This window comes from Corylus avellana, chromosome 3, assembly GCF_965113065.1.
Source record: "Corylus avellana chromosome 3, dhCorAvel1.hap1.2, whole genome shotgun sequence".
In the NCBI taxonomy this organism is placed as follows: domain Eukaryota; kingdom Viridiplantae; phylum Streptophyta; class Magnoliopsida; order Fagales; family Betulaceae; genus Corylus; species Corylus avellana.
The window spans coordinates 30,756,984-30,779,689 of NC_142492.1; the positions used below are offsets into that span (position 1 = coordinate 30,756,984).

General features: G+C 34.0%; 1 protein-coding gene across 3 annotated transcripts; it reads left to right on the forward strand.

Moving 5' to 3' along the window:
* Window positions 1–242: 242 nt before the first annotated feature.
* On the forward strand, window positions 243–8,427 carry LOC132176494 (uncharacterized). Of its 3 annotated transcripts, XR_009439524.2 has the most exons (12): window positions 243–686; window positions 1,334–1,483; window positions 1,716–1,883; window positions 2,332–2,484; window positions 2,635–2,787; window positions 3,541–3,705; window positions 3,873–4,043; window positions 4,935–5,121; window positions 5,242–5,455; window positions 6,230–6,425; window positions 7,533–7,675; window positions 7,915–8,427. XR_009439524.2 is itself a non-coding variant. In XM_059588726.2 (11 exons), exons 1-11 carry the CDS (start codon window positions 464–466, stop codon window positions 7,568–7,570), a joined length of 1,818 nt encoding a protein of 605 aa, XP_059444709.1. In that variant the 5' UTR covers window positions 243–463; the 3' UTR covers window positions 7,571–7,867. The 3 variants fall into 3 exon arrangements, 2 of the variants coding, with proteins under 2 accessions (XP_059444709.1, XP_059444710.1); XM_059588726.2 differs by lacking the exon at window positions 7,915–8,427 and having other exon boundaries at window positions 7,533–7,867; XM_059588727.2 differs by lacking the exons at window positions 6,230–6,425; window positions 7,533–7,675; window positions 7,915–8,427 and having other exon boundaries at window positions 4,935–5,117; window positions 5,242–5,417.
* Window positions 8,428–22,706: the final 14,279 nt, after the last annotated feature.

Genomic DNA, 22,706 nt, shown 5'->3' on the forward strand with positions numbered 1-22,706 from the left:
TCCACACTTTTCAACCACATCCCGATTCACTCAGATTTGAAACTCCTCTATCTCCATTCTCCCACCACACTCTGACATTTCACACTCTTATTAATTACACGTGAAAGTAAAGGCAAATTCTTAATAATAATTGTATTAATAACAAAAAGAAATAAAAAAATGATAATTAATTAATATTAATCCCTTCTTCAGGTGCCCTAAAAACTTCTACTTTTTGTTATTTCCTCTCCCATATGATGACACTTGCTCCGGCCCCCTCCACCTTGTTTTATTTTATTTTATTTTAATTTATTCCGAGTGTTTTTGGTTTTCTTTTTCTCTTTGCATGAACTCAAAACACACCTCAAAATCCACTCAATCCCCAAAACCCTCTCTCCATTTCTTTCTCTGATTACAGTGACCCAATAAAAAAAAAAAAAATCACTCTTTTGCACTTTCTCCAACTGGGTCTCTCTATTTTACCATGGATTCCAGGAATATGAGGTGGGAAAGGGTCCAGCTCCATCCGAAACACAGCCTGGGAGGAGCTCAACAACAGCAACAGCAACAGGTGGGTGAGATATCTGGGCCAGGGAAGAGGTGGGGTCACACCTGCAACGCCATTAAAGGAGGCAGATTTCTCTATGTATTTGGGGGGTATGGGAGGGATAACTGCCAGACAAACCAAGTACACGTCTTTGACACTGGTGGGTCTTCAAAATTTTGGCCCCGAAATTCCTGGGCTTCCCTCAGACTGTATTCTTTTTGTATACTGCTTTTATTATAGGGTTTGTATAATATTGGGTTTGGCATTGTTGTCTATGTTTGGATTCAAAGTTTGTAACTTTTTGATATACCCCGTTGCTTAATCTTTGTGGGGATGGGGTTGGACGTGTTCGTTAGGGTTTTTGGTTGGTTTATATTAGTTAAATTTGTATGGGTCTTGTTGTTTACATTAATGTTGTGATAGGTTCTTGTATATTATTAGTTCTAAGCATTAATGCCTCCATGTGTTTGCTATTGAAGTTGATTTGTTAGGATTCTTTATAGTTTAATTCCCATTTTGTGGCTTTTTGTACTTTAGAATCAACCTATCCCTGTGATAGGTTTCATGAAATTTTTGTTGCACCCATCGCTGCAAGTTGATAAATTACAAATTTTTAGTCTTAATTTTCTTAGTGGGTTCTAATGGTTTGTTATGGATTGGGGTGGAGTGTTGTTAATGGATATACCAATGGCTTTTAGCTTCGTTTTTTATTTTTCCTGTTTTATTTTACTTGTAGCATTTGCTTTGGTGTTCTTTCATGTTCGTTTAAATATTTTTCATTCTCTCATTTCTATTAGTGATTTGCAGCTAATCAGACATGGAGCCAGCCTCTGATTAAAGGCATACCGCCCACTCCAAGGGACAGCCACAGCTGCACCACCGTTGGTGATAATCTTTTTGTATTTGGGGGTACAGATGGGATGAATCCTCTCAAGGATTTGCATATACTAGATACTTGTAAGTTATTTCTTTTGGTTATTAGCCTTTTCCTACAACCTGTTAATCTGCTTCCTAAGTTCCGATCTATTACTAATTTTATAAGTGTAGTTTCATTTTGAATTGGTGTGCTTAGGACATGAAGCTTGAAAGTCTCTTGATGTGATTTGTCATTTCATTTTTTTCTTGATCTCTTAATTGCAAATTCCACTAGTGTCGTATTTGCTAATGTGTTTAACATTGTTATTCATAGCGTCACGTACATGGATATCACCAAGTTTAAGGGGTGACGGACCAGAGGCAAGGGAGGGTCATAGTGCAGCCCTTGTTGGTAAACGTCTATTCATATTTGGTGGCTGTGGGAAGTCTGCAGATAACAATGATGAAATATACTACAACGATCTTTACATTTTGAATACGGGTAAGTTTTCTACACAGCTTGTTGCTAATCACTGTGGCGGAGATTGGTTTGAACTACTCTGGTCATTATTAGCTCACAGTACAATCTTTAAGTATGGATCCATATGGGATACCTTCATAAATGGTAACAGTTAAAATTGAATTGTCTGGGTTTCTCATCTTGCATGAGTATTATTTTTAATCATATTTATGGAAGAACTTAAGGTGTGAAGGTGCCAGTCCACTTGCTCATAGTCTCTAGATTTCTTTCAAAGACCTATTATTCAGTCCCACCTTCATTAGGTTTTTTCCCCTCTTTTTGTGGTGGGTTGGGGTGGCTAGAGGGAGTACTCAAGGCATAGGACATCTCAATCAGATATTATTCTGGACTATTTTGGCAGATGCAATTATTATATCATCTGAAAGTGAATCAAAAAAGATTGTCATCCTTTTTCTCTTTTCTCTTATAGAGACATTTGTATGGAAACGCGCTGCGACCTCAGGCACTCCACCATCTCCTCGAGATAGCCACACTTGCTCATCTTGGAAGAACAATATCATTGTTATTGGTGGTGAAGATAGACATGATTATTATTTGTCCGACGTCCATGTTCTTGATACAGGTCTTATGATTTTCTTAAATTCCCAAGTTTAATTGCCAATATAATTCAGATTGTTCTTCATTAAAACTTGGTTGTGCCCTCCTTGGGGACTATCAATTATACATCGCATATACTTTTTGATAATTGCATTCTTGGGATTTATTTCATTAGATACTCTGATTTGGAGGGAGCTGAACACTTCAGGCCATCTGTTGGCCCCCCGAGCTGGTCATGCCACTGTTGCTTTTGGCAAGAACTTGTTCGTTTTTGGGGGATTTACAGATGCTCAAAACCTTTACAATGACCTCTATGTGCTTGATATTGGTAAGTATCAAAATTATCATGTTTCCATGTCTAGACAACTATCCAGTTTGATCCTCCATGATATTGTACTGCAAGAATCTTTGTATTAGTAACCCCAAGGGGTTGGCCTAGTGATTGAGGCTTGTGGTCTTGGGGAGTATCACCCCATAGATCCTAGGTTCGAGACTTGCTAGGTGCAAACTCCCCCTTGGGGCTACACCCTCTGGTGTAAAAGTCAGCAATTTATCTTGATCCGTTTAGAGAAACTTCTGAGGGTGCGGTGAGTTTTACTCTTCAGGGGTGGGTCCGAAGGGCCCCGCCTTCTTGAGGTTCCCCGTCATTAAAAAAAAAAAAAAAATCCTTTGTATTAGAAACCTAGGGTGATCATTATGCGGAGAGACATACAATGGCATTTTGATTTCTCTTTAGTAAAAGGTGGATCCACATAATGACTATGAATTTTTACCACATTCTAATTGATTGTCAAAAGCTTGGTAAACACTTTAGGAAAAGCGAAAATAAAAATCTTAAGATGGCCAAAGCCAAATATTTAGTTGACTCCTATTTTTAGATCTTCTTTAGCCGTGTGGCTTCTTTGTTGCTCTGATCACTGTTCTTGTTTGCTTACTTTGGGATATATAGCATTTTTAACTGCTTAATTTTCATCCCAGCGGCTTATTTAGCAAGGAGCTGATAATATTAGCAATATTCTATTATATATGTATATATTTTTTATTTCTTCTGTATTATCTGCATCTTCCATAACTGGTGCAGATACTGGTGCATGGACCAAGCTGATCACTACAGGTGATGGCCCTTCTGCTAGATTTTCTGTGGCTGGTGACTGTTTGGATCCAGTGAAGGGTGGTGTCCTTGTGTTTGTAGGTGGTTGCAATAAGAGTCTTGAGGCTCTGGATGACATGTATTACTTATACACAGGTTTATCATATTCTTTATATTTACCTCAGAACTATTTCTTTTTCCCTGCTTCGAGTAACATTTGGTTCTGGGAATTAACTTACCAGAAAAAAGGGTTCTCGGAATTAATGACTCGAAGATGGAATTTTAAAGCCTGTCACTAATCTTGTATACTATCTAATTTTTAGGACTTACCAGGGAAAAGGAATGGAGGCTAGATAAGTTATCTCTGAGGAAGCAATTGAAGCTAAAGTGTCAGGAGCAAAATCTCACTCATGCAAATGACAAAGCTCTAGTTAGGGTTGGGAGGGACGCGGATATATGCCAACCTATCATTCTGCCTAGTTATGGCCAACCAGGTAAGAACATTCTTCTAATGTGAATTCCTCATTTATCAAAAAAAAAAAAAAAAAAAAGTCCCTGCATAGTGTTTAAGTTCTTTGTACATATTTCCATAATGAATGAAAATGATGTATCTAAGTAGATCTTTTGCTGCATGTATCCAAAAAAAAAGGTGCATATTTTTGGTGGTATCTAAGTTGATTCAGTGGTTTCAATATGTGAGCCTCTTGGGCCTTTTAGGTTTCGGCTTTATCACAGGCTTTTTTTTTTTTCTTTTCCATTGAATTCCAAGAAATAGAAATAGAAGAGGGAGAGCTGGCTTTAAAAACTGTAATTCCTTTTGATGCGCCAATTATAATAAGAAATCATTCACTACTCTTTTGTCAAAAATCATTCATGAATGTAGTGTGGTAACAAGTATTGGGACAAAGAAGTTTCCAATAGAAGATTCCCAAAAGACTCTAATCAGTGGCAGGTGTTTTCTCTAACCAATGTGCATGCATGAACCATTAGACATAACTAAAAGGCATGGGTTGTGAATTAAAATTAAGGTACGTAAGTCTCATCAGAGTTCTTATTGCATATGTTTTCCTCAGTGCACGTCCATCTTCATGCATAGAGTGACTTTTGCAATTATAGTGAAGTATAAATGCTTCTCAAGTCGTGGTGTCTTGATCAAACTTGTGTAAGTATTCAGGAGTCAACTTGGTGTGATAATAGTTTATGCTCCATTCGAATCATTAACACACAGTAGTTATTTTATGTCATTGGGGACTTGCATAATAGTGTGATTTGGCAATTATTGATTTAAGGGCTAAAAGAATATAAGTAATGTTTATAAAGCTTGTGTAGTAGAACCGGATATTAGGATACATGTACCTAATTTTTTTATGGTTCTTTAATTGCAGGCAAACAAGATTTCCCATGGCATCAATCCCAATCTCGTCAAGGAAAGAAGACATTTCAAGCCAAGGTTTCTGAAAACATACCGGTTGGATATACTGTTGAAACTGTCATTGATGGAAAGCCTCTTCGTGGAATATTGTTTTCCAACAAGTCAAACTCATACCATACAGCTAATTATAATTTAAGTAGGTGAGGATATAATGTCATTTTGTATTTTGCTTCATTTTGGCATTTCAGAATAAATAGCCATGACCAAGTTTTCTTAAGATATTTAGGTTATAATTTTTGATACTGCAATTCTCAAATCAGGAAGAGGACTGCTGGGGAAGTTGGTGTTATTTCAAATGGAGATTACAACAGCAAATCAAAAGCTTCAAGAACTCCCAAGCAGGATGTGATAAATCATGGACAGGTAGACGGTGTTCATGGAAAGGAGCCCACATCACATAAGCCCACGAAAGAAGCTGCCGCCGTTCCTGTTATAAAGAATCCAGCATCTTCTGATGCATCTCAGCCCCCTAAGGTGTGATCTTCTTTCCCTTATATTGGGGAGACTCTTCTTGGCAGAAACAAAAGAAAAGGAAAAAGAAAAAGAAAAAGAAGGAAATGTTTAGAACAGAAAGTTTTCAAACATGAGATCCAGTTACACTGTGACTAAGCGGCATTACACACTCTTAACTTCATACACTTAACTTCATAAGTTGGAGATCCTGACAAGAAACATAGACAGAAATATAGCCACTAATTGACTTCTTTATGACCAATTATATTTTGGTTCTGGTTTATATAATTCATTCTGTCAACTTGATGCGTGTTGCTCACACCATAGAAATGGTTCTCATTCTTGTCTGCTTCAGTTCATCCGTTATAAATTTGGTATGCTTTTGGAGCACTTGAGAATGGTTTCCCCACCAAAGGTCAAATCTTATGTGATGTATTTGCATCGATCCCAACATCATCACATTTCTGTTCTGTGTGATATACATGTCTTTTTAAGAAAACATTTCTGCCCTGGGTGTAGCGGTGTGGTTAATTGTGATTGAAAATGGAGTTTTTTTTTTTTTTTTTTTCTTGAGAGGGGGGTGCGTGGGGAAGGATATGAGTTCACTTTTTTGCCTATCATTTTCATGACATTACGTGCATGCATGACAACACATGCATCATACTAGTTATCTGCTGTACAATAAAAGATGACTGGTTAACCATGCATTTGAATGCGCACTAGGATTGGTTTAATACTGGCTGCCTAGCTTCATCTCTGCAAAAAATTACATTCTAGGTTTGGACTTTACTGCAGGTTGATGTAAACCCAGAAGAGCCCGTGCTTCCCTCTTTGAATCTGGAAGATGATCAGAAAAATGACGCACCTAGTTCCAACAACGAAGTGCCAAGAGAGGATAAGACAAATGACATTCCAAACTGCAATACTGAAGTTCTGAAAGAGAACACATCTACTGGAGCCAAGGATGCTATAACATCATTTCCAAGCCAAGGTATGCTTGCAATGACCAATCAGTCTCTTCTAGGCCTGTTACAGTCTGTATTCCTGTGCATACATATTACACAATGTGATTTATTTAATTGCATTTAATATTCTAGCTAGCTCGGACATTAAAACTGATTGGCTTCTTGCATGTAGTCATTTCACTCTATGATTGCACCACTTTATGATTCTCATCTGATACTTCATAGATTACTGTTTAATTGTTAAATAAGTAGCCCAAGTGATGTAGCAGGCGATTATATTCATTTAATAATTGGCTCATGAAATGATTTGATTTTGACATTCATGTTACTACTCAATTTGAAATTTCGTGGAGATTAAAAGATCTAACTATGATTTCCATGTCTTTTGACTACAAATTTTGATACAAGAAATCAGAAGAATCAAAGCATGAGATGGTGACCTTATCATGAAAAATGTTCAGGAAAATAAACATAATTATTCCAAATGCTTTAGGTAGCAAATTGGGAAGTAAATGTTTATATCCCAAGAAAACAGATTTACATTCATCTTTGAAATCTAGGAAAGTAAGTGTTTGAACTTCCTGTGGCTTAACTGCTATCATAGTTAATATATCTTTACTACTACCTCTGTCTCAAAGCTATATTCTGCTTCAGAAGAGCACAGTTTTTAGGAAGGTGCCTTAAATGCTTTCTCATCTCTATCTATTCCTTTTCCATTCCTAAAATTGTTGGTTTTTTTTTATATGTAATATGACCAACTAAGTGGAGGGAGGGAGAGGGATTCGAACTAATAACCTCCACTTCATGAGATGTAGTTCCAACCGATTGAACTATCCCTTGAGATCACCTAAAATTGTTCATCATCCGAAAAGTGGTAAATGTCTCTTATATGTAGTTGATAGCATACTGAAGGCTTTTACTCAAAATTAGTAATCGACTCTTATATGTACTGTTTTATTTTGTTTTTTAATCTGTTTTTTGTTGTTTTAATTTATCCTCCTGTCAAATTAATTTACTTTCCTTTCCTTTAAAGCTAGGAACATTAGGATTGTCCATGATTTCGTTACTGCATGTTTGGATATAAATCAAAACGTTCTGATGAACTGAGCTATTATTCTATTTTGTGATGGCAGATGACAGGACAGCCACTACTGGTGATCCAGCAAAATGAATTTGAAACCTTGGTCAAGCTTGACTTCTGAACATAACCTAAACCACAAATCACCAGCAATTTGTACATTCGTCGTTGCAAGGTGATCATAGATGGATATGACAGGTGATATAGCAATGCTAACTGGAGTGATCTGCCACCCCTTAACGGCCCATGATTTTAAATGTTTTCAATCCTAAGATCATGATTAACTATAGCACGTAGAAGCTTGAGTCTCAGACTGCTGAATTCTTAATTACTTGCTCTTTAAGATACACGAGGAAAAAAGGAAAAAAAAAAAAAAAGCAAAAACAAAAAGTTGATTATTATAAGTTGGTAACTACTATGCATATCTTTCTTTGCAGCAAAAGATTCAATGGCTTGCATCAATGCACATACTTCTGCTGGCCCCATCTTTTCAATGAGATGTCAAAATACCTTCAATTGCTTTAAATGTTTTCTCGCCTTTCATTTGCTTCTTTTTTATGGAAGTTTTATTTTCCCATAGTGTATCCTAAATTTTGGCCTAATTCTTCTTCTGATGATCGATTCAACCTTTGATTAAGAAGGTTCAACCTTTGATCAAGAAAATATACCTTGGTTATATTTCATCTCTTCAAGAAGTTTAGTAATGAGCATAACGGCTTCCGATGAAGAGAAAAACTTATGATTAGCTTTTCAGGAAATCTTCAAATGAACAATTTCAACGAAATTTTTCAATTTACGAAATCTGTTTTGATAGAATTTTTCCTGCAAAATTTTCTGGAGAGGTTTTTTGGAGGCTCATTGTTATTTATGTATTACATTGGAGCTTTGCGAAAGTTGTCTCCTCAACAAGCTTCACATGAAAATACATTTTTGTGACTGGCTTATTTTTACTTCTCTGTAAAGGTAATTCTTATTGGCTTCAATATCTTCAATATCTTCAATAGGAGTTGGAAAGTAACAGATAAAAGATTGTCAGCCAAGAAAACAAGTAACTGGTATATGCATATTGACTAATTAAAATAATGACTAGAAGTTATTCATAAGAATTTTAACCAATTAAAACAAGGGGTTGGTCCAAGTGGTGAAAGCTTTGGTCTTGAGGTATAATTCCTTCAAGGTTCAAAGTTTAACATTTTATGGGTGCAAACAATTTCATGGGGCCACACCTCCTAGTGAAAAGTTAGTGATTTAATCAGTTTTATATAGAAAAACTTTCGAAGGTGCGGTGTACGAAACTAAGTTTGAAAGGCCTTGTCTTGGAGAAGTTTTCCGACATAAAATAAATAAATAAATAAATAAATAAAAGAATTTTACTTAAAATTAGTTGTGAAAATAAATATAAATCAATTGCTATATAATTTATTATTAATCCATAATTGAACAAACTTAAAAAATGAGGCTCAAGCTCAACTTATTAGTTAAATAATGAAGCTGAGTTAGAATTGTGTATGAATATTCAATTAATGATTTTTTATTTTTTATAAGAAATTTGACGTCAAATATTAAATGATATGCACTCCCCAATTAGAAGATAACTCACTCAAACAACAATCATTTTCAAAGTAACCGAAACGGAAAAAGATACTTCGTCATTTGCTACGTGCATCGTTTTGGGCTCCTTCTTCCCTCCTCCCCCCTCTTCTCTTCCTCTTCTTTCTCATGATGCTTTCACCTTCGGGTTCCTTCTGGCTGCTTCTTATGAGACCATATCCATTACCTTGTACAATTTATCCCATCTGCTCTAGAAATCGCAACTTTAGCCCCTTCTCAGTCGCCTTGATGCATCCATCGAGTGGCCGCGACGCCTCTTTTGTTTGAATTTGCCTTGGGCCTTAGTTTTGGCTTTTTTTTTAAGCTCAACCTATCAGCCTTGCAGCCCCGCCACCAACACGCCTCACCATTGCCTTCTTTGGCCTCCCCACACCCCCGTCGTTGTCTCATGCGCATTTGCCTGTCATTCACGCACTTGCCTGTGGATATCACACGCCTTCACGTCTCGCCGTCTCCGCTATTGGTGCCGTTGATTTTTGGGTTTGGAGATTTTTTTTTTCTACTATTTTATTCATTTATTTATTTATTGGAAAAATGCAGTTTACCCCCCTAAAGTTTCAGGAGTTTTTCAATTTTAACCTCAAAGTTCAAAAATTGGCAATCTACCCCCCTGAAGTTTCAAAAATTGGCAATTTAAACCTTCCGTTAAATTGGACGGAAATTTTTTAAAAAAAGCCTAAGGGCAATGATGTAATTTCATAGATTTCCGTCCATTTTGACGGAAAAATTAAACGAAGGGTTTAAATTGCCAATTTTTGAACTTTGGGGTTAAAATTGAAAAACCTCTGAAACTTCAGGGGGGTAAACTGCATTTTTCCCTTGTTTTTTTTTGTATTTATGTTGTATGTTGTTGTCTTCTCATAGTTGTTGCTTTCAGTTTCAGCTTAACCTAAACCAATTGGGCTTTAGACTCTTTTATGTGATGGAGATCTCATTGCCATTGTTCTTTTTAATCATAATATATTCGGTTTTCTTGGAAACTAGTCTAGATATAAGTTTTTAACGGTTCTCTTACTCTCGATGGTTTTACCCATCATAGTAAGCAGCGGCTTTCATTGGCTACATTTCCAAGATCTAAAAATAACTAGCACATAACCTGCGCTATGCGCGAGATTCTTTATTATAATTTAATTTTAAAATTTAAACGCATCCTCATCTTGCTTTTCATGTGAAAAAATCTATCATGTATCTTTTAATGAAAAGACATACTAAAGGTTATGAGAAATGTTATAGGTCAATAAGTTCCTCATATTTAGCCCATATTTCCTTACAATCAACCATTGAATTTGTGGACTTTTGTAAATCACACACGAGTCAATGGTGGACTCCACAAATCCAATGGTTGATTATAAGGGAATATGAGCTAAATATGAGAAATTTATTGACCCCTAGCATTTCTCAAAGGTTATATACCCGTATATTATTCAACATGCACCTTTTTTTTTTTTTTTTTTTTTTTGAAGTGTACTGAACATGTACTTAATGACACAATCACACACAGATAAAAACACAAAACCATTGAATTTAGTTTAATTTATATAAACTAAAAGATGGTAAAATTTTTGTTCCGGTCGGAGTTGTTAAAGAGAAAAAAAAAAAAAAAAATAGCAAGAATAAAACTTGGATTTTGATTATCAAAGCATTAAAAGAAAATTAGTAAAAATCTATCATATTGTTGATGTGATACCTATTATATTTCAATACAAATAAAACTCATATATTTTCTAAACATTCGAAATATATATATTATGAATACAAAATAATACAAAATTTTAAAATCGTAGTGTATATATATATGTGTGTGTGTGTGTGTGATGTTTAGAACTTCAGAAATTTTAAAATAGAGCTAAGAAATCCATAAGATCTTGATCTCTTGATAGTCATTTTGGTATATATATTTCCTTAAATGTTAACCATTGATTAAAAATTAAGTAGAGGAGATTTTGTTATATTAGTATTTATTACTTTATTATTACTATATATATCACCTTATTATTTACTATGGGAAATTATAAATATGAAAAATAATTAATTAATATAGCAAATTTTTGTATGAACGCAGTAATAAAAAGACAATAATGACTCATGAGACACTGTTATTCTTTACGATATAAGTTTCCTTTAAATAATATATTTATTTATTATTAAGTGTTTGGGGCGTTGGGTTGCACATACGTGATTATCAATTTTTAAACGGTCTAAATTTGTTTGTCGTTTCTTATGAGTCACAAAATTGTAAGAATGACAAACCCCTACGTATGTTCTCTGTTCTTTTTATTTGCTTGTACTAAGCAATGAAATTTTCCGCTCATCAGCTGTTAATAATAGTACAGAAATTTCCTCCAAATCAGTATGAAATAAATATTCTTTAACTCATGTAAAATAGTGTCAAGTGTCTATAAATATTTAAAAGACACATTAAATTTAGTCTTAATTAAAATCCTTCATTTTTTATTTATATTTTTTTTCAAATTTATCATTGAATTGGAATCTGTAGAATCCAACAGATTCAATGATACATTTATGGTTTTTTTTAGCTAATTTGCAAATGGACAGATATTTCCTCCAAACCGGTATGGAGAACCCATATAAAATAGTGCCAAGTGTCTATAAACATTTAAAATGCACATTAAATTTAATCTAAATTAGTAAATTGCTATTAATGGAGTTAAGAATTTAATGTGTCTTTTAAATGTTTATAAACACTTTGCGCTATTTTACATGGGTTAAAATATATTTCATTCGTACCGGTTTGGAGGAACTTTCTATCCATTGCTAATTTTTCAACTTAATATACTATTAATCGATAAAAAATTGTTACCATTTGAACAATTCACCATAAAACCTTCCGAAAAAATCTCTACCTTCGAATATAAAACCATGATCGGTTCTTGCACTTTAAAGTAATTAAGCATCATCACGTCGACGATGGGAAAACTCATTACCTTATGCTTCCTTCTTGTCCTTCTCTCCATCACCTCAGGTGAATATTTAATCATTTCTTATTCATTTACCCTCTCTATATGATTTTTTTTTTTTAAAAAAAAAAAAAAATTTCTTTGTGGCTTATTAGCTTCTTATATATGTACATAGAACAGTAACCTTAAATTGGTTATTCGTCTTATCATGCATGCATGCTTGAATAAATCTGCAAATTTGTAATTTCAGCCCTAGCGTTAAGGTTTGGGGTTAAATCAAACTAAGCATAAGTGAAATGTCCTTATAGCCCAGTACTTAAAAAAATAAAATATAAAAAGAGAACCCAGGACTTGGCCGTGGGTCAACTTTTTCTTTTTAATTTTTAATTTTTAATTTTTCAATGTGGATATTTTAGATGTCGTAGAGTAAAAATAAATCCTAACGGAGACGTGACATTAAGTGTCCATTAATGAATGCTGCAGAGTTGCAGTTAGGAGCAGAAGCAAGGGAGGTGCCAGAAGATCCAGTTTGCTATTCAGATGTAGATTGCAATCATGTTTGCATCGGCTGTGTAGGCTGTGTATGTTCACTGTATGAGTGTTATTGCCATAGCGCCCCCGCAGAGTTCATTGCCAAAGGCCTTGTGAAACTCAGTGGAGCATAATTACATGTCATCACCTTAAATATCAAGCACTTGTGTTATAATATATTTGATTATCCAATATTAATTGGATTTGAATAATGTATTCAAATATGATATTATCTTCATACATGTATTATTCCCATCTACTATAGTTCTCACATAAATAGGGGGACGGTATATATTATATTGTACATATCAACAAAATAAATAAGAGCAAAATGTAGTCCTTTGTTCATTATCTTGTGAACGAAGGTCATAGACTCAACCATGCACATAAATCTCTAGTCTCATGCAAATTTGTGATCAAATAAAATTCAATAACTTCTTTCTCACACTTTCTATGCAAAAGATGTTAAATATTTTTCAGTGGGATTCATCTTCAATTCCTATTTTCTTTTTTACTTCTTCTAGAATTTGCTAAATTGAGAAAGGTTTTTGCTCTTCCCATAAAATTAAGCAGCACTGCATCACCTAACTCTCAAAGATTTATAATTATTATTATTTTTTCAAATTGAAGACATAATTTTAAATTAAATTAATTTATATTTTGTCATATCAGCATTTATCATTTTTAGAATAGAGAAAAATGGTAAATACTGAGGTCTTAAAAATCATAAAATTTTGATATGGTAAAATCTCAACCATTTAATTTGTAAAATGTTGAATTGATAAATTTCATAAATTTAATAAATTGGCCAAAATTTAATTTCATAATGCAAAATTTGAAAAGGCACACAAAGGTTCTGGAATATTTTCCTGATTGCTACTAGGTAGGGTTGGCAAAATGGGTACGTGGGTTGGGTTGACCTGCTTGACCGGCTAACTCGATAAGGATAAACCCAAACACGACCTGTTTAATTAAACGAGTTAGACCCTTAAACCCAAACACGACCCGCTTGACCCATTTAATAAGTAGGTCGAAATGTTTGACCCATTTAGACCTAACACGACTTGTTTAACCCATTTGACATAGTCCAATAAGACTTGTTTGACTTGAACATGACTCCTTTGACACGTTTGATCCTTTTTTTTTTTTTTTTTTTTTACATGTCTGCACAAGAAGGGGGAGGGAGATTTGAACACGTTTGATCCATTTCAACATGTATTTATTATACAAAAAGTATATACAATTCGTAAACGGTTAAGCAAGTAAAGTCATTTATGCCAAATCATAACCCTATAATTTCGTGTCAAATTCGTAATGAGTTTATGGGTTCGGTCTAAAATTGACAATCCAACTGGTAGGTGTACTATTTCTTTTACTACATGTTCCCTTACAAACATAATTAGTGAAATGATTAAGCAAAATATTTACTGTGTTATAAAATCATAGAAAATGACATGACAAGATAAAGAGATTGCAATATATGAAACTAGTTCTTCATGAACTATGTATGATTCTTCTCTATTATTGTGTATTTTACATACTACTCAATATTCTCTTTTATAGGCATAGATTCATAATGGGAGGTTAAAGAATATGAAAATGGGAATATAAAATGGTAGTACATGAATTAAAAGGCTATATCAATGTATTACACGAATGTTATACGAATTCTAAAAGATGACATGAATACTTAGAATTCCAAAAGATGAAGGGGTTGGAGTTGGCTTAGACACTGCTCATCAACATAATGCGCTCAAATATTCTCTTGTTTTAATTTATCCTCCTGTCAAATTAATTTACGTTCCTTTCCTTTAAAGCTAGGAACATTAGGATTGTCCATGATTTCGTTACTGCATGTTTATATATAAATCAAAACGTTATGATGAACTGAGCTATTATTCTATTTTGTGATGGCAGATGACTGGACAGCCACTACTGGTGATCCAGCAAAATGAATTTGAAACCTTGGTCAAGCTTGACTTCTGAACATAACCTAAACCACAAATCACCAGCAATTTGTACATTCGTCGTTGCAAGGTGATCATAGATGGATATGACAGGTGATATAGCAATGCTAACTGGAGTGATCTACCACCCCTTAACGGCCCATGATTTTAAATGTTTTCAATCCTAAGATCATGATTAACTATAGCACGTAGAAGCTTGAGTCTCAGACTGCTGAATTCTTAATTACTTGCTCTTTAAGATACACGAGGAAAAAAAAAAGAAAAAACAAAAAAGCAAAAACAAAAAAATTTGATTATTATAAGTTGGTAACTACTATGCATATCTTTCTTTGCAGCAAAAGATTCAATGGCTTTGCATCAAAGCACATACTTCTGCTGGCTCCATCTTTTTAATGAGATGTCAAAATACCTTCAATTGCTTCAAATAATGTTTTCTCGCCTTTCATTTGCTTATCTTTGATGGAAGTTTTATTTTCCCATAATGTATCCAAAATTTTGGCCTAATTCTTCTTTGATGATTGATTCAACCTTTGATCAAGAAGATATACCTTGGTTATATTTCATCTCTTCATCAAGTTTAGTAATGAGCGTAACGGCCCTATTGTTCCGATGGAGAGAAAAACCTATGATTAGCTTTTCAAGAAATCTTCAAATGAACAATTTCAACAAAATCTTTCAATTTATGAAATCTGTTTTGATATAAATTTTCCTGCAAAATTTTCTGGTGAGGTATTTTGGAGGCTCATTGTTATTTATGTAGTACATTGGAGCTTTGCGAAAGTTGTCTACTCAGCAAGCTTCGCATGAAAGTACATTTTTGTGACTGGTTTCTGTAAAGGTAATTCTTATTGGCTTCAATATCTTCAATAGGAGATGAAAGTAACAGATAAGAGATTGTCAGCCAAGAAAACAAGTGACTGGTATGTGCATATAGACCAATTAAAATAATGACTAGAATTTATTCATAAGAAGTTTACTTAAAATTAGTTGTGAAAATAAATATAAATCGATTGCTATATAATTTATTATTAATCCATAATTGAACAAACTTAAAAAAATGAGACTAAAGCTCAACTTATTAGTTAAATAATGAAGCTGAGTTAGAATTGTGTATGAGTATTCAATTAATTATTATTTATTTTTTTTATAAGAAATTTGACATCAAATATCAAATGATATGCACTCCCCATCTAGAAGATAACTCACTTAAACAACAATCATTTTCAATGTAACCGAAACGGAAAAAGATACTTCGTCATTTGCGTGCATGGTTTTGGGCTCCTTTTTCCCTCCTCCCCCCTCTTCTCTTCCTCTTCTTCTTTCTCATGATGCTTTCACCTTCGGTTCCTACTGGCTGCTTCTTATGTACCATCTGTTCCAAAAATCGCAACTTTAGCTCCTTCTCTACTGCCTCGATGCATCCATCGAGCGGCCGCGACGCCTCTTTTGTTTGGATTTGCCTTGGACGCATCTGCCTGTCATTCACGCACTTGCCTGTGGATATCACACGCCTTCGCGTCTCGCCGTCTTCGCTATTGGCGTTGTTGATTTCTGGGTTTGGATTTTTTTTTTCTTTTATTTTTTTTTTAAAAAATTTTATTTTTTGTATTTATGTTGTATGTTGTTGTCTTCTCATAGTTGTTGCTTGCAGCTTAACTATGTTGTTTTCTTAGACTCTTATTCTTGATGGTTTTACCCATCATAGTAAGCCGCAACTTTCATTGGCTACATTTCCAAGTTTTAAAAATAACTTGCACATAACCCGCGCTATGCGCGGGATTCTTCATTATAATTTAATTTTAAAATTTAAACGTATACGTATTCCCATCTTACTTTTTATGTGAAAAAATCTATTATGCATCTTTTAACGAAAATACATACTAAAGGTCATATATCAGTACATTATTGAATATACACTTTTTTTTTCAAGTGTATTGAACATGTATTTAATGACACAATCACACACAGAGGAAAACATAAGATCATTGAATTTAGTTTAATTTATATAAACAAAAAGATGGTAAAATTTTTGTTCCCGTCGAAGTAGTTAAAGAGAAAAAATAAAATAGCAAGAATAAAACTTGGATTCTGATCAAAGCACTAATAGAAAATTAGTAAAAATCTATCATATTGTTGATGTGATACCTATTAGATTTAAATACAAATAAAACTTATATATTTTCTGAACATTCGGAAAAAAAAAATGAAACAAAATATTTTTTTATGAATACAAAATAATACAAAATTTTTTACTCAACATTTAATGTAATCAAATAAAACTTCCCACATTAGATTCGATGCTTAATTATCTATTTCGTGTTTTCAAAAAATGAAAATATTTTTTTTGTACAGTAATCGAATAAATTTTCGCTTTCTTTTGCCTGAAAATTCGAGTATAACACAAACGAAAAAAATAAAAAAAATAAAAATTCTCATAAAACATCAAATGAATTACAACATAAGACCCTTAGTTTTAGTTTAATCCACATAAACTAAAACATGTTAAAATATTTGTTCCCATAGGTATAGTTTAAAATGAAAAGTATAAAAGATATAAAAATAGCAAGAAGAAAGCTTGAATTCTGATTATCAAAAATTAATAAAAAATTTGTAGGAAACTCTGATATTTTTAGTGTAATACTTATTATATTTCAATATAAATAAAGGGGAAAAATGTAAATTGAGTCCTTGTGGTTTACCCGATTTGCAATTAACTCCTTGTGGTATCAAAATGAACTCAAATGTCCCTGAGGTATGCCAAAAAAAAAAATTTAGTCCTTACAGTCAAATTTCCTTAACTGAATTAACAGATTCTAATAGCGTAAAACATTAGAGCCAATATAATTGAGATACTTGTCCTATTTAAGTAAGTATCATATTAAGAGAATTTGTTAAATTAGTGGACGGAATTTGATTGTAGAGACTAAATTATATTTTTGGCATACCTCAGGGACCTTTGAGTTCATTTTGATACCACAGGGAGTTAATTGTAAATCAGGTAAACCACAAGGATTAATTTTGCATTTTTTCCTAAATAAAGAGGTAGCTCAATCGGCTGGGACCACGCCTAATGAAGCTCAGGTCACTAGTTCGAATCTCTTTCTCCCCTCTTGTGCGGACATATATATATATAAAATAAAACAATTATTTCACTCAATATTTAATGTAATCAAATAAATCTCATTCAAGAAGTAGCTCAATCAGCTGGAACCACGCCTAATGAAGCGAAGGTCACTAGTTCGAATCACCCCTTCCCCCTCTTGTGCGAACATGTCAAAAAAAAAAAGTTCAAAAAAGTGTTAAAAAATTCAAGTAAATCACAAAAAGGAAATATATATATATATATATATATATATATATATATATATATATATATATATATATATATATATATATATATATAATAAAATATTCAAATGAATTCAAACCTAAAATCTCATTAGTGTGATACCTATTATATTTCAATACAAATAAAATTTTTAGAAAAACAAACATAAAAATAATCAATTAATAGTCGTGAAAAATTATGCATAGATAGTTGATACACAAAGATAAATCCAAGCAACGAAAATTTCTATTAAATAGGAACCTTCGACTAAATCAAATACATAGCAAAATAAACAAAATCTTTTTTCTTTTATGAGTACTTGGTGTTTCGAAAGCATTTATGTTCGATTTATGCTTATTAATCAAATAAATGTTTGCCTTATTTTGCTTTCAAAAACATAAAAACACTTTCAAAAATGGTCGAAAATTGACTAAATCACATAAACAAAACAAAAAATCTCGTAAAACATAAGAGCCTTTATTTTAGTTTAATTCATAAACATTAAAACATGTTTAAATCTTTGTTCATATAAGTATATATGATTTAAAATGAAAAGTATAAAAAAAAAAATTTTAAAAAAAGCATGAAGAATACGTGGATTATAATATAGAAAATTAGTAGGAATATTTAATATTTTTAGTGTGATATCTATTGAAAAATACATATAAGCACTTTGGTAATCTGTTTCCAACTTCCTAGCACCAAATCCTATATATTTTAAAAAAAATTCAAAAAATCCTATATATGGTTTTATATATATACACCAATTTTTTTTTTTTTTAAAAAAAAAAAATTAGCAAGAAGAATACATGGATTATAATATAGAAAATTAGCAGGAATATTTAATATTTTTCGGGTGACATCTATAATATTTCAATACAAATTAAAAGCATATAAAATACAGAGGAAAATAAACAATATTTTTTTTAATAAAAATTTGTTCCTATAGGTATAGTTTTTTAACAAAAAAAAAGAAAAGAAAAAAAAAACAGAAAAAAGAAAAAAGTATAAAGAAAGAAAAAAAATAGCTTTCTAAAAAAATGCGCTATATTGCCAATATATATTTTTTTTATGACTTATATGGCCAATCATGAGTAGTTAATTAATGTAGTATGTTTTTAAATTCTAAATGTTGTCTTTATATAGTTTTGGAAAGTAATAAATTCTGAGAAAGTTATAAATGTTGTCTTTATAATTTAATATCGTACATTAAATTTTTGAACTTAATGAAATCACATATAAGGAAAATTATTGAAATATAATTAAATGCTCTTAATTAAGCTAATTTATAACCTGTTCACTTTTAAAAAACCGGTTCAAAAATTATGCTTTAAAAAACCGGTTTAAACCTTAAAGCCCCCCTCCAGAGCGCCGCTGCCTCAGGGGATGAGGGATGCCTATTGCCTGCATCCCTCCTCCCTTCTTTGCTTCCCGGTTTTTGTTTTAGGCTTGTTTCAATCTTTGGTGTTTTATGTCATGTTGTGCTTGTGTTCTCTTTCAGTGAGTACTGCTTTTGAGGGTTTTCACTCGAACTCTCCCCGTCCCTGTTTGTTTTTGTGTGCCGCCGATTTCATCTGCGCTCGCTCCGCTGCTCACCACTCGCTGTTGGGTCTTTTCACGCGCCCCTCCTGCGCCAAGCTTTTTGTGCCACCTTCCACGGCGGTTTCTGGCCAGCTTGCGATCAGCCTCCTCCGGCTGCCGTGACTCGCTTTGAGTGTTTTTCGCGTTTATCTCCATGTGTTGTTGTTTTTCTGTTTTGTATTTCCTTTAAGTTCCCCTGTATTTGGTTTTCTTTGCTGTAATTTCTTTTCCTGCATTAGTTTCAGTGTTCCCTTTATTTCCCTGTATGGTTTTAATTATGCTTGTAATAAGGCTCTCTCCTTCTGCTTTGTTGCGCCCGGTTGCTGCCCGTTCTTACTGATCCAAACTCTTGGGTTGTGGAGGTGAACTTTATCCTGGCTTTCGAGTCGAGGAGGATGAGTATCGGCTTGGGAGTTTTGCTCTCAAGGCCGAGGAATAAGTATCGGCTTGGGGGTTTTGCTCTCAAGGTCAAGGAATAAGCGCTACCTATGCATTAGATGGTGTCTGTTTGATACAGATCTGAGTTTTAAACCTGATATTTAGTCATAGGTTAGCGGATGCTGTGTTTTAGTTCATTTGGTCTGTTGTTGATGACTGTATCTTTAGCTTCGGCTATGATTTACTTCAGAGCTTTTTGCTCTGTTTGTAAGAGTTTTAGGCTCGCAGCTTTTATCAATTAATGAGTATGATATGTTTCAAAAAAAAAACCGGTTTAGCTTTTAAAAAAATTGGGTTCACACCACATGTCACAATTCTAGACTACCTCTAAAGAGTGATTTGGCTATTATATATATATATATATATATATGATGTTTAGAACTTCAAAAATTTTAAAATAGAGCTAAGAAATCAATAAGATCTTGATCTCTTGATAGTCATTGGTATATATTTCCTTAAATGTTAACCATTGTTTAGAAATTAAGTAGAGGAGATTTTGTTATATTAGTATTTATTACTTTATTATTACCATATATATCACCTTATTATTTACTATGGGAAATTATAAATATAAAAAATAATTAATTAATATAGCAAATTTTTGTATGAATGCAGTAATAAAAAGACAATAATGACTCATAATACACTGTTATTCTTCTTTACGATATAAGTTTCGTTTGCTAACAACCCTAGGGTAGAAGGATCAATTTCCAGGCTGGTTTACCGGCAGTGGAAGGAATCAAGTATAGTAATCTCTATGTTTAGGCATGGCGAAGTATCTATCTTGGATGTGGGAGAATTTATCTCTACAGGAAGATGAAGATGTTGAAATGAAATCACACACCAGGCATGGGAGGTACGAGCCCATCGAGTGAAATCATGTTTGGTAGGGGAGCTGATCGTCGACAGGATGGTGAGCAAGGAGATCATACGATCCAAACTTTTGAATGGGTGGAAGCCTTCAGGAACACTCTTTTTGAAAGTACTAGGGGATAACCTTTTCCTCGTGGATTTTGAAGCTAAAAAAGACAAGAAGAGAGTGCTAGAAGGAAGACCTTGGGTTGTTGAGGGGAGCTTGTTCGTGATTGAGGATTTTGATGGTTTAACCCCACCATCGAAACTTCGTTTTGAGAAGACAGCATTCTGGGTCCGGATGTACAACCTCCCATTGGCATGCATGAGCTTGACTGTTGGCCAACAAATTGGAGCTTCGCTGGGACAAGTCATAGAAGTGGACGTTGATGAAGGAGGAATGGGATAGGGTGAATGTCTACGAGTCAAGATATTGCTAGACTTACAAAAACATCTTTCGAGAGGCAGGAAATTAAAGATTACGTTCCAATATGAAAAAATTACCGAAGTTTTATTTCCAGTGCGGGGTGATTGAGCATGGGGTGAACGGGTGCCTGGAAAGAGGTGATGTCAGATCACAGAATGCTATTACCCAATATGGGCCATGGATGTGGGTGGTATCGCCGAATCGTATGTATGGGGGAGGACCTGGGCCATTGTTGGAAAAAAGGAAATATTCTCAGCGCGATATAGAAGAAGCATATGGGTGTTTTGATCAGGGAAGATGGCAAACCCCTAATAGAAAATGACCTCCAAGCAGAAACTCTGATGAGGGTTGTGAGTCCTCCGGCATGGCGGTGGGTAGGGATGGGATATTTTGGGAAAGAGATTTACAGCACCAGCCCTTTCCTTCCGAGGAACAACCGTCCGTTACTAAAATGGCAAGGAACGACAAGGATGGAGATATGGGGAACGTAAATCATGGGGATCCTCAAAATGGAAAATTCCCAAAAATTCTCACGCAAAAAAGGGCTGGATTTGGGGAGGCAGAAGATTCTACTAATCCTGAGATACAACAAACGACATTAAATGAAGAAAATCCCACTGGGATTCTCAACGCCTTTATGGCTGATTTGGCGAGCAAGAAAATAGGAGAAGAGGTTCACATGCATGTTGGTGGACAAGCTGGTAATTCTACAAAAGTGGGCAATGACGTGGCAAATGAGTCTGCTTTCTCAGGGGACAAAAAGCTCAAATAATTTTTTCACTATGGCTGACATGGAGGCAAAAATGAAAGTAGCTTTTGTAGGAGAGGTCCCTGCCAAGAGAAGGGCTAGTGACCCTACGTGGAAACACAATGGAAGAAGGGGGCAAGTTTCTCAAGCTACTAGCTCCAATGGGGAAAGGCAGGGAAAACGAAAAATAAGAGAATTCAAAGGAGAGGAGGACTTGGTAAAAGAAGGACGTACAAAAGGAGGTTGTGTTTGGCAGACTAGTGGAGTGGGAGCATGGGAAGATAAAAATGGATCGGGAATGGCAGAGGCTGAAATTCAGCCCCGCCGACCGCTATGAGTATCATGAGTTGGAACTTGTTGATCAAAAATCTACCTAAATTAATAGGTAAATATTTGTACATTTTACCTGCAAGTGCACAAGGTCAACATAGTAGTATATGGTGCAAGTACAAGATCATTCCCACGAGGATTGCTGAATTTCCGTTTAAAAATAATTTCCTTAAGTAAATTAGAGATTGAGTTGATGATAGAGTAGAGCTTTGATATCCACCACTAATTATATTCAATTAATATGACAATATGCCAATGCTTTGATTATGTTATACATATCTAATGTTTGCCAACCTAAGGGCATGGGTGTATACTCCTTAAGCTATAGATTTTCCTAAGCAACGAGTTAGGCATGGGTGTATACTCTAACTCTTTTCTTTTCTAAAGGATTTAGCATGGTATATACTAAGTTGTTCTTTAGAAAAGCATATGTTCTATAGAAATCTACAAACACACGAGGCCTAGGGCATGGGTGTATACTCCTGGTTCCCCATGTTG

Bases quoted from the DNA above. Each gene is read 5' to 3' on its own strand.
- LOC132176494 (XM_059588726.2), top strand. From the start codon at position 464: ATGGATTCCAGGAATATGAGGTGGGAAAGGGTCCAGCTCCATCCGAAA. The intron at 687-1,333 runs GTGGGTCTTCAA...AGTGATTTGCAG, and splicing joins AGTACACGTCTTTGACACTG to CTAATCAGACATGGAGCCAG. The intron at 2,788-3,540 runs GTAAGTATCAAA...TAACTGGTGCAG, and splicing joins CCTCTATGTGCTTGATATTG to ATACTGGTGCATGGACCAAG.